General features: G+C 34.8%; 1 protein-coding gene and 1 long non-coding RNA gene across 3 annotated transcripts in view; both read right to left on the bottom strand.

Moving 5' to 3' along the window:
• The window catches only part of LOC136026112 (tryptophan--tRNA ligase, cytoplasmic-like), a 287,826-nt gene that overhangs the window by 239,332 nt on the left and 36,451 nt on the right, over window positions 1–12,043 (bottom strand). For both annotated transcript variants that reach the window (XM_065702394.1, XM_065702395.1), the window contains exon 8: window positions 1,083–1,384. In XM_065702394.1, the coding sequence (XP_065558466.1) occupies window positions 1,083–1,384 (302 nt within the window). The remainder of the gene's footprint in view (window positions 1–1,082; window positions 1,385–12,043) is intronic.
• Window positions 7,418–10,183, bottom strand: LOC136026122 (uncharacterized). The gene is made up of 2 exons (XR_010617211.1): window positions 9,349–10,183; window positions 7,418–7,671 (listed from the first exon to the last, which is right to left on the bottom strand). It is a non-coding gene; the product is annotated as an uncharacterized LOC136026122 (long non-coding RNA).

The following is a 12,043-nucleotide window of genomic DNA, read 5'->3' as shown; positions in this document are numbered from 1 at the left end:
GCATGGCCCCCTTTCCGGCGCCCATGGCTACCACGATCAACAAAATGGGATCGATCCCATTATCTATAACAAAAGAAAAGTTAAGACCGTTCAATCATATTTTAAGACGAAGGAATATAGGTTACCAACAAACTATATATTGTTGATAGTTCGGTCATGTTTTAAGACAAAGAAAGATATGTTGCCAAAAGATTGCAGTTTGTTGATATTTCAGGTTGCCAAACGACTGTATTTCGTTAATAGTTCGGGGTCATATTTCTTAGGAAGGAATGCTGCCAAGAATGCATTTTGTTGGTAGTTCGGTCATGTATTAAGACAAATGAAGAAAGGTTACCAAAAAAAACTGCATTGATAAAGCAAAGCTAAAATGCGAACTAGGGAGCACAAGAATTGGATTGATAGGCTTCCTAAGAAAGGATATAAAGCAAGTACTAACTTAAATTGAGGAACCACAGGGTGAAACATTGGATGGAAGGAAAGGGGAGGAGTGGTCGCAACTGTTTTTGCCTCATCCAGCTTGGTAATGCGACGAGTTTAACAGTAATAGACTTAGTAGCAATACATTATCCAGGCGGGGGGTACAGGTTTTACTCTCCTATTCAAATTTTCTTTTACTGACTCGTAAAAACGCGATAAAAATAAATAAAAATTTATATTTGATACATTTTCTAATATTTTTTTTTTTGTAGCACCACCACCCCAAACCAAAATTCCTGAAATGACCTTGGGCAGCAGCAATCATTTTTTGAACATCGCGGTAACTTACCAATAAATATTTTGACTAGTTTTGAAGAATTAATTTAATTTGATTAAAAATTCTGCAGAAAATCTACAGACGGTCTAGAAATCCTGAATAGGCTTTAATTAAATACTGAAAATTTATGTGTAATATATATATATATATATATATATATATATATATATATATATATATATATATATATATATATATATATATATATATATATATATATATATATATATATACTTGATCGGCAAATAATTAAAGCAATATTCCAGAACTATCAACCTTTCGGTGACATCAATTGCAGATTTTAATATCATCTTTAATGACGATGTACCTTAAATAAAAAATAAGTACTCTTTCCTTAATTTGTTTTCCAGTATCTTTCAGAAAAATTGACGAGTTGGGATCACTTGCAGACATCTTAGCGGTCGCACCTTGCAAAGCTGGCAAAAGCTTTGAATGCACCAGAGAAGGCTTTAGAAATTCCATCTCGGGAGCCACGTCACGTGCCATCCGGAAATACAGATCTTGGTCAATTCCGCAAAGAATTAAACAAGGTACGTCCGCTTTGCCTTTGAATATCTGAGGGAATGCTGACGAAAAAGACGGCACCGCTTGGTTATAAGGAAACAGCAACTGGAAAAGGAAACAGCAACTGGAATAAGAGGTTATTTAAATGTGTAATGTTTTCCGATGTTCTTTCCTGAAAGTACCAAGGACAGTGGAAACGGTCTCAATTTTCAACTTGTCAAGAGGAAACTTTCACAGCCATAAATACCTAAACAAATATCAGAAAAATCAGGAATTCAATTTTAACGAAAAAGGGCTCCTTGTACACTTGTCGAGTTTATGGTAGCAGCGATCGGCAATTAAAAAACTAGTAAAAAATAGCCAAAAAACTTAAGGCCCCGAAGTCTAAGAAGGTGTAGTTTCCCTGCGAACGTAAGTTTGTCTTTGAAAATCAACGGCATCTTAATTATATTTTCGCCTTAATTATGTTGTTACATAATTCAGTAATATACAGGCTTGCTACATTGCACACACCCTCTGAAATTTCAAATTACTTATTAGCATAATCATCGTCTTATTATTAAGTCGTAGGATGCCAAATACTCAATGCGATTCTCGCTGTCGCTTATTCTATGCCTTTGCTTTAGCTATTTTAATTATTTAATTTAGCATCCGTCATAGATACGAAAAACTATATAATAAACCATAGGAAAAGCAAAATGATGCAAGTTGCTTTTTAAATGTATACAACGTGACCGTCTTTCACACACAAAAAAAAAATTAAGGCTCTAAACGACTTTTCAACCTGTTGTAGCCCAGTGGATTGATGCTCTTCTTGGCAATACGGAATAACCAGGTTCGATCCCCGCTGCAGCAGGGTTGGGCAAAAAAGCTTACTACTGGCCCCTGTAAAAAACACTCAGCAACTGAAACGTTGACACGACACCCTATGTGCCAGCAATGGCTCAGAAGGATCTTTATCTTCTTTAAACAAATTTTCTTATGCTCACGACCTATCTTGATCGCATTTTCAAGCCAGAAAATGCCAGTGTGCAAATTTAAAAAAATAAAAAAATGTGGAGTCGTTCTTGAGAAAAAATGCATAGGTAAATACAAGCACAATTATCGCTCACTTAAACAGAGTATATAGAAAGATATATTATAAATAATAGTGAAGCACTAGAGGTGGAAATACAAATATAGTCAATGGATTTGAGATTTGGTTTAGGAAGGAAAATTTGAGACTTGAAATAAAAATTTCATGAAATATTGTCAAAAAAGGTGACATTATTGTCATAAAAGGAAAGAATAACTGACAAAGAATTTATAAATTATTAGACCTATAATTTACAAATAATATAAAGTAAGTAATGGTGAAGTACCAGAGTCAGAAATATACACATATATCTATATACCTAGTAAAAGAATCTGAGACTAGTATGAGAAAAATTTGACAGGGGAATTTGAAACTTGAAATGAAAATCTCAAGAAATGTCCATGAATAAGTGTGAAAAGAATAGACCATTTGTGTAAAAGGAAAGAATAATTGAAATGATAAATTTTTCAACAAATAATTATAAACAATGTGTTATAAGAATAGCGATGTAGCTGAGCATGAAATGCAAATTTGGCAAACGCATTTGAGATTTTATTTAGGATTTTTAACTTGATCTAAAGATTTGAAGGAATGCAGCCAAAAAAGGATGGCATTGCTTTCATAATAACTACAACTACAATTGAGAAACTACAACTACACGGTAACTGAAAAACTACAACATATTAATGAAGATGTAGAGAGGAGACAAAAAACAAAAAATACGGACTTTACAGCCCATACCGGCGGTGCTGATCTCCGTTTCTTGGCCCTTCAGACAGAAAGTGCAATGAGGGGTGTGGGGAAAACCATCCTAAGGCTCCTCTAAGGGGCAATTTTTTTATCAAGTTACTTGCTTTTTATATTGAAATGAACTGTGCATTCTGGCTATGTCCATTTTTACGTTTACTTTCCTACACTCAGCAACTGTAATTGGCCACACATGAATTAATATTTTTTTAACCAGAAAGGCCTCTGGTGTTAAACCACACAGGGTATGGGAAAGATCCCCCTGAAAGATAAACAATTTAAAGAATAGCTGATGTCGTTTTCTAGTCTTAAAATTAGAGATTCGGAAACATAATTTTGTACCAGTCCTTGCAGATCCAGTGGCACCAGAGGGCATGGTAGAGCCTGTACCCCCTAGATTTTTTGTCTCCTTCCATAGATTTTAAAAGAATAACTTTTGTGTATAATAACAAAAAAAAACTACCCCACCCACTGATGAATTTTCATGAATTGACACCACTTGGCAGATGCCCATTAAGTAAATGACTCTCCACCTCTAGTTTTTAGACTTATAGTTGCTCCCAATTCTCTGGAGGTCGTAGTAACCAGTATTATAGGAATTCCCCTGCATATGTGATGCATATGCAAGTGTTTTAAAAATCCTAAGAATTTAGGAAGGCCAACCCATCCCATCCCCCGCCTCCGCAAGTTCTTACTCACTCCGAGTATTGTTGATAATTATATACGATTTTGCAGAATTTGTTTTTGCTTTTGAAAAGCTATCATATATGGCCTGAGACTAAAAACTAGTTGAAATATATAAAATTTTTTCAAGCATGGGGTAACAAAGAGGAACCACTCTGCTTGGATTTTTTTTTTTTTTTTTTTTTTTTTTTTTATTCTTTCAGGCTTGGTTGTAGAAATGTATTTAAAATCTAGTGATTTACTTAGTAGATCAGCATCATGAAAGAATCTCTTAGCCTTTTCAAGTCTAACCAAATCTTGCAGGTTTGAACACCCCCCCCCCCTTCCCCCAAAAATTTTGGGCCAGCTAGTTGAAAGGGAACACAAGTGCATATAAATAAATTTTTGATGTGTCTTATATATTTTTTTTTCTTTTACTCTATCACCCTGAAGAAAAATTGTGGATATGCCCCTTAAGCTGAGAATTTAACAGGTTTTACTTTATTGTATACTTAGATTGATCTTCCATCTTCTTTTATTTTTCTTAATTTACATTAGTTGAACTAAGTTTTATAGCTTATTTTAACTTACAGCCTGTTACCACAAACTGTCTGAAAGAATCTCTTAGTCCATTCAATAGAAAACGATTCTTATTTTAACTAATGTTAAAGCACCAAGGACAGTGAAACCCCCTTCCTTTTCTATGAAAAAACTTATACAGCTATGAGTGTCTTGAAACATTAGAAAAAAAAATAAAAAATTGGGATTAATAAAGAAGATCTCCAAATTCAGGTATCTAGTTTTTGGTATTAGTGGAGCCAAATAAATAAATAAAAAACGTTGCAAAAAAAAAACAACAACAAAAACAAGCTAAAAACATGTGGCACCAAACAGCTTAAGAAGGTGTGGCTTACCTTTGAAGGTTTACCTGTTTCACAGAATCAACAGATTGTTGATGTTTGAATTATCACAGATGAACAGTGTTGTAAATTTAACCAGTTATTTTTGCTTATTTATTCTCAGAATGTAATGTGGCAATACTGATGGAAATGGGATACTACCCTGAAAACTACCTAAGTCTGAAACAGCCAAAATAAAAATATGAACATCAGAGCTTTCAGATAAAATAGTCCAATAATTTGTTCCAAAGCAACAAAAAATGTTCTATCTTGATGCCCTTGGTACTTTAAGGTAAAGGTTGATAGTCCTTCCCATTCCATGATAGGGCATTCCTTGTTGGACAATTGTTACACTTGAAGAAAACATTTAAAATTAATATTAACTTACTTATGAGCTTGTCATAGTCAACTCCTTTCATAGATCAGGTATGAACATTCCATGGATCCACAAAATCCTCTATTGCATTTTGCCCATTTTGATCTGCAGCAACCAGTGGTTTACCTGTAGAAGTGTCAAGTATGTCTTTTTCAGATGCCATTGTACTGTAAATTCAAAATATTTTGTTAACAAAACCTGACATTTTCTATTGATTTTTAACTGATATATTTGGTATGTTCAGAAACAATTGGGTATGAAAGTTAAATTTATATATATGTGTATTGCCTATGCACAGGCAGGGGGGGGGGAGAGGAAAATACTGCCAAGGATGTTTCAAAGCTCCCTTGCTGCCCCCTACCAGGTAAACTTAAAATATTACTTTAACAGACCACTTCCATGTTTTTATCCCCCAGGACAGAATCTTCCCACTAAAAACTGACTCCTCAAACAGTCAGACCTGTGTACACCTTTGTTATGAATATTTTTCATCAAAACTTTCACCTTATATTTGTAATACTTGTGGGCAATAGTGTTAATGTTTCTTTAACAAAAGGAGGAGAGGTTCAAGGGAAATTTCTTTTGATAAAAATGTTTATTATTATTATTCATAATGTTACAAGATTTTATGTTTGACATATATTTCTATTATCTCTGAATAACTGACAAGAAAAAAATCCATTGGGGCTTCTTGTTTAGCAGCAAACTAGATAGTGATGATAGTACACTCACTGGTAACCTGCACTGCTTAGATCACTTCTATTATTTCTCATTTAAAATATATTTAACTATTCCTCTTTTTCTTTTTTTATTCCTCCTCACATCCAATTTTCTCTTTTTCCAGCCTAAAATTTTTTTTGCATCTTCATTGAAATCAAAAATTGGGAATTTAAATAAAAATTCTTCCCATCCACCCTCCCATATATTTTTCCAATTCCATTCCTCACAAAGGATACATAAAGAATAATCATCAGGATAGCCAGAGCCCAGAAAAGGTACAAAACAAGAAAACACAGGGAAATGGCAGAGGTATGCAAAGGCTTAGAACCTTGCCCAAAATGCAATTAGAAAACTGAAATCTGAAAATGAAGAGCAGCTTGCCACATATATTAAGGTAAACCCTGTATCCTTTTAGAGACATGTTTCTGCTAAGAATCCTAACCATTTCTGACCACAAACATTACAGATTAACCCACTCATCCTCAGTAGACAAGGCTAGTGTATTGAATACCCAGTTTAGTTCTGCTTTCACCATCTGATCTTGTCTAACTTTCCCTGCAGCACCTGCAGATTTAATACCTGATCCAATACCAGAATTGTCAGTTACTGAGGAAATGGTCTTAACTAGCCTTGATAAGCTTGGTGTTAACAAACCCAAATGAGGATTGACAAAAATCAGCAATGAGCAAATGAAATGCATCCAAGTCTTCTCAAGGATTGCTGAAATGTTCTCAGTTCTCCCCTGTGTAGACTGTTCCAGCTGTACCAACAAAATGGAGAACTACCATCAGATTGGAAAACATCCTATATCACACCAACCCACAAAAAAAGCCCCATCATGTCAAAAATGACTGTCCCAACCACATTGCAATTATAAAGGTGCTCAAGAGATATATCAGCAAAGCTGTAATTCAGCCCTTTGAAACTAACAACATAGTCACTTCCCCTCAATGTGGCTTTGGATATATAGGATCATTGATAACTAACCTACTACAGGCATATGAGTATGTCATATCATTGTTGGATAAAAATTTCTCTGTCAACATGGTGCTTCTAAAATGCACAAAAGCATTTGTCTGAGTTTGTCATGAATTCCTCACCACCAAACAAAAGCAGAAGCTGTTGATGAGGTTATTTTCCAGTGGATACAGAGTTTTCTTTCAGAAAGAATGCAACTTGTAAGAGTTAAATACCCTTAAGAGTTCATTGCTGTCATTTCTCCTCATCTACAACTGTTTTAAGCAGCATTCCCTATGGGACCATTTCTTGGACCAAGTCTCTTCAACTTTAATATAAATGATGTACCCAACCTTCTCTCAAACCTCTTCACTCTTTATGATGATGATTCAAAACTTTTTGGTAAAGTAGCTACATCCTCTGACCTGCAATTTATCCAAAAGGATCTTAACATTCTTATTCTTGGGACATGGGCTGATACATGGCTCCTCTCTTTCAATGCTGATAAATGCCAGTTAATCCACTTTGCCAATCACAATCTACATCAGCAGTAACATCTCCAAGGTAACCCCCTTTCTGTAGTAGTTTTTGAAGAAAGAAATTTTGGAGTTGTTGTGGATCATCAACTTAAGTTCAGCACCCATATAAAATCTATATAGTTGTCTTCCCTCCAATCTCTCAGAAAGATCAAAAGATATATCTCAAAAGAACATTTTGTAATTAGAGAGCATTACAAAAAAAAATTTTCAACAAATACTCTTCAATCCAATAAATAAGCCATTTCTTTAGCCAGGAAGTAACAAACTTGTGGAATCAACTCTCTGAAGATACAGTGGCTGCTGATTTGGTGGGTGCATTCAAGCAAAATCCTGACAAAGAATGACTACAGCAGGAGTACAATCAGGAAGCTCTTGACTCATCAACCCAAATATAGCAAGCAACTTTATGAAACAACCTATAGAAGTCATCATAGAGCATTACAAGGAAGAAAAATCTTTACATTTGCTCCAAACAGTAATTTATGGTAATTCTTCCATTTTTGTATTCCTCTTATATTTAGTCAAATGCACTGATAAAAAAAAAAACTGTGCCTATCTATTAGCCAGTACACACTTGAGAATTTGGATCTACAGGCATGGGGTTGAAACAACAGAGATGATTGGGAGATAAATAGGAAATATACAGTTTGGGATATAATATACATGATTGGGAGATGTATTACAATATACCTTTCCACTGAGCTGAAGCTAATTGTCTGTGCATACAAATAGCAATAAACTGCTTATTGTCTGATTTTATAGATCCACATTCTTGTGTGTGTAGGCTACTAGTTAACAGTTAAGCACCAAAATAATATTTGGTACCTCAACTCCTTGATTTTTTGCAGGCATAAGTCAAAGTTGTAAAGTTTACAAATAGATAGTAATAATGCAACTTTTAGGAAGCAATTGTATTCTAAGATTAATGGCTCAAAATATAATTTCCCCCAGAAAGGGTGATTATTGAATTACAAAAGAGCATAGAGGAGACATCAAGTGATCTATTCACTCCCATTCTAGTGAAATTATTAGAATGACATATTTACTGAATTCTCAAAAATAGCCAGACACCTGTTGAAAATGATACCAGTTTTCTTTATTTGTACATAAAGGAGGCCTGTATTGCAGATAAAGTAGGCCTGTAGTGGAAGAATCCTTAAAATGTGTTAACTAAAATTTTCCAGCATATCACAAAGCAAGAATGGGCAATGTTTATATTAACAGATTATTAAGATGGAACTTTGTGTCTGGCTCAAGCACTAAGTAGGCCTATTGGGATTCCAAGCAAAACTCTGGTTTCAGTCTCTCTCTGCTGAATGCCAAGTTAGTGTCATAAGATTATAATGAGTAGTCAGAATTTGGACTGACACAACACTAATGTCCTTGCCCTCTGGTTGCTGTCTAACAGAATTTCATATGCCAGAACTTACCTCTTCAGTAAAAACTTACCTCTATAGTCAGAATTGCATCTTGAATCCAAATTAAGGTATAGGCTAGGCCTATATAAGCTCCTTCCCATAAGGAAATGTTAAGAAAACAATTCTTACTTTATAATATGCAGAATAATCATATTTAACACAGTTTGCATAGGGAGAGCCCATTTCTGACACAAATGAATGTTAAATTTAGATTCAGAATGCATTTCTGACTTAAAAGGTAAATTTGTTTCTTACCTACCTGAATAGTCTGTTATTATAGGCTAAACATTACCCATAAGAATTGTTTTCTGATTTCTTGATTCTTTCTCAATAGCCATAATTGTGGATATAAATATCCTTTAGGGAGCCACTGTTTTCTAATAATACTATACTAGGCATATTCTAGACCCCAAGCTCTGTCTATAGGATCCTAGATCTTCTTGGGTAGCCTACAATATTGCTAAATCATTATTACAGGGGGTATATATGCAGATTTTTATAAGGAGGATTCATTCATGAAAGAAAACAATTATGAATATATTTTCCGATTATTCCAGAATCATTTGGTAAAAAAGTATGAAAATAATAATCCAAATCAGAACTAGCATACTGGGTTTATCACAGTTTTACCACCTGTCTAGTCCCCCCCCCCAAAAAAAAAAAAATGTACCTAACCTATCGGTTTTCATCAGCCAGTATCTAGAGAACCTTGCAAGTCTTTTTTTCTATCTGACCGCGCCTACGCTTTGCAGGATAGAATAATTCTTGCTATAAAGTAGGTAGCGTTTGCTAAAAAAGGTAGAGGTAGTCAATGGAAGTCAATGGTAGAGATAAAATGTATATAATGCAGACGTTCAACAATTTTATGATACCGATTAATTTGGAATTTGTGCTCATCTATCTTCAGATTCTTAGGCTTCTAGCATGCATCAGAGCAGAGCCATTCAAAGAGGGGGTAGCTGCCCCGAGCGCCATTTTACCTAAACGCTCTTTTTATTTTTGGACACTCAAGGTAAAACATGCTTATATTTATTGGACCTTTCAACTATGATGAAACAAATGGCGATCTCACTTTTTCGTTTGGACGTTTTGGGAGGGGAAAGGAACACGAGAAAGGTCTAGCTGTCCTCCTTTCTGTTTGGTCACTTAAAGCGGCACTTAAGCTTTTAACTTTTGTTCGAATGAGCCCATTTCCCGATCTTCTAGGATCCTTGTTTTGATACGATCATCCATAAAGGAAACAAAAAAGAAAAACAGACAATAGACATCCATAACCTTTTTTTTGGCAAAAAATAAATAATTCTAAATACTTGTAGACGGGAGCTTGAAATTTTTACAGTTGGGTTCTCTGGATGCTTTGTAGGGATGGAGGGGGGCAGATGCCTCAAAGGGTGGATTTTAATGCCAAAAGATCCATATAAACTGTTATCATGAGAGTAAAGAGTAACAGTAAACCCCAAAATAAGCAGAATAAATTTCGTATAGGAGACTTCCGTTCCTCATCCCCGACCTCCCCCTCATGGTCATATACAATCGGAAACACATTTAGAGAAAAACTACCAAGTGATAAAAATCGCCATCTGAAAAATATTTTCAGATATTTTCAGATAAATATTTTATATATATATATATATATATATATATATATATATATATATATATATATATATATATATATTCTGGATAGCTCATTTTGCACCCGGACTTTGTAGGTTCCATCAGATGGATAATTGAAGAGAAACTTAACAATTCTATCCGGGGGATCCATCCCTTTTAGAATTTGACAATACTTGCAAACGTGGTCAGAAGCCGATTCAAAGTCAACTAAGACTCCTATCACGATATCACCGCTATTTATGGCACTTCTTGCAGCTGCTTCAATCTGGATTACATTATCTATGGTATTACACCCCTTACAGAAGCCGGCCTGGGAATTAGGTAGAACTCTATTAATTTCCGCAAACCATTCTAACCTCCTATGCAGCATCTTTTCGAAAAAATTTCAATGCACTGGTAGTAGTGAGATAGACCTGAAGAATAAACAGTTTTGAGATAAACAGTAAATGCTCCGGTAATGTCTTTGTCGATCTTCAAAGTGCTTTCTGTTTTTGTAAGAGTTATAAATCTTTTAGTAAAAAGATCTTTGAGTTATAAATCTTATTATTACCAGCCATTTGATTTATAAAGGAATGAATTTCACTTGACGGAAAATTATGGTCAGTCTCGGCTGAGAAGTCATTCCAGACTGAGCGTTTGGCCTTTAAAACTATTCTCTTCACTGAAGCTTCAGCCTTCCTAAGAGTAATGAAAGTTTAATGGCTTGGGTGCCTCTGGAAAATGTTTCTTGCTTACTCTTAACTTAAAACTGCACTTAGAGAGTCTTGACTACACCAGCTTTTGTTAGACTACTTTAACGGAGAAATGGGCATTTGATCAAAGAATTTCTTGATTGAGTTTTCTGTTGCTGTTAAGAGTGTCACTTAGTTTTTTGGCTTAAATTTTAATATCTTCCGCATGGCTGGTAGTAGAGTAATCAGTGCTATCTAATTGGTTTTTGAAGAGGGTCCAGTTTGCTGTCTTTATATTGAATCTCATTGTTGAGGGAACAGGAGAGTATTTTGCAGCATGGATTTCGATTAGGGTTGCAGTATGGTCGGTCTGAAGATCTAGAACAAGAGAGATTTGGATTTCAGACTCAATTCATGTTGGACTAAAAATTAATCGTTGATGAGGTATTATTCCTGATATTGTAGTATGTAGGGAGATCATGCAGAGTTAGAACTGTAAAATTGTTAGAGGTAAGGATAAATTCTTCTATGTCCTTACCCGCAACGTTGGAGTATACTCAATTTTTCGAAATAGGGCTATGAGAATTAAAGTCATCAAAAATGAGAGTGTTTTTAGCTCTTGTTTCTTCTTCAAGCAGGGTTTTAATACCATTGCTGCTATCAGGATTGTAAAAGGATGATAATTATAAGGGATGTAAGGAGATTTAAATTTACGCTAACCACATCGAACATCGATCTCATTCAGGTACTCTCTTGGGGCTATTTCTGAATACGGTATATCCTTTTTCACGAGGATTGCCACTTCCCCTCCTTTCCTTCTGGTTGATCTATCCTTTCTATAGAGACGGAATCCAGGTATAACTACTTGCCTGAGACTGTATAAATTTGTTTCCTGGAGGCAAACAAGATGAATGTAATGGCTCATTTGTTTTTGCTATTGAGATTCGAGTAATCAAAACCAGGTCTTTGATATCCAGTTTTTTTCAAGTGGAAGTTTTTCAAAACAGTGAGACAAAAACATAGTTTAATATCCTTATAGTTGGGAATGGGTTTTTCGTTCAACTAAACAAAAATACCTTGTT

This window comes from Artemia franciscana, chromosome 4, assembly GCF_032884065.1.
Source record: "Artemia franciscana chromosome 4, ASM3288406v1, whole genome shotgun sequence".
Taxonomy (NCBI): Eukaryota; Metazoa; Arthropoda; class Branchiopoda; order Anostraca; family Artemiidae; genus Artemia; species Artemia franciscana.
Note: the sequence above shows the minus strand (reverse complement) of the source record. Positions and strands in the feature narration are given on the sequence as shown.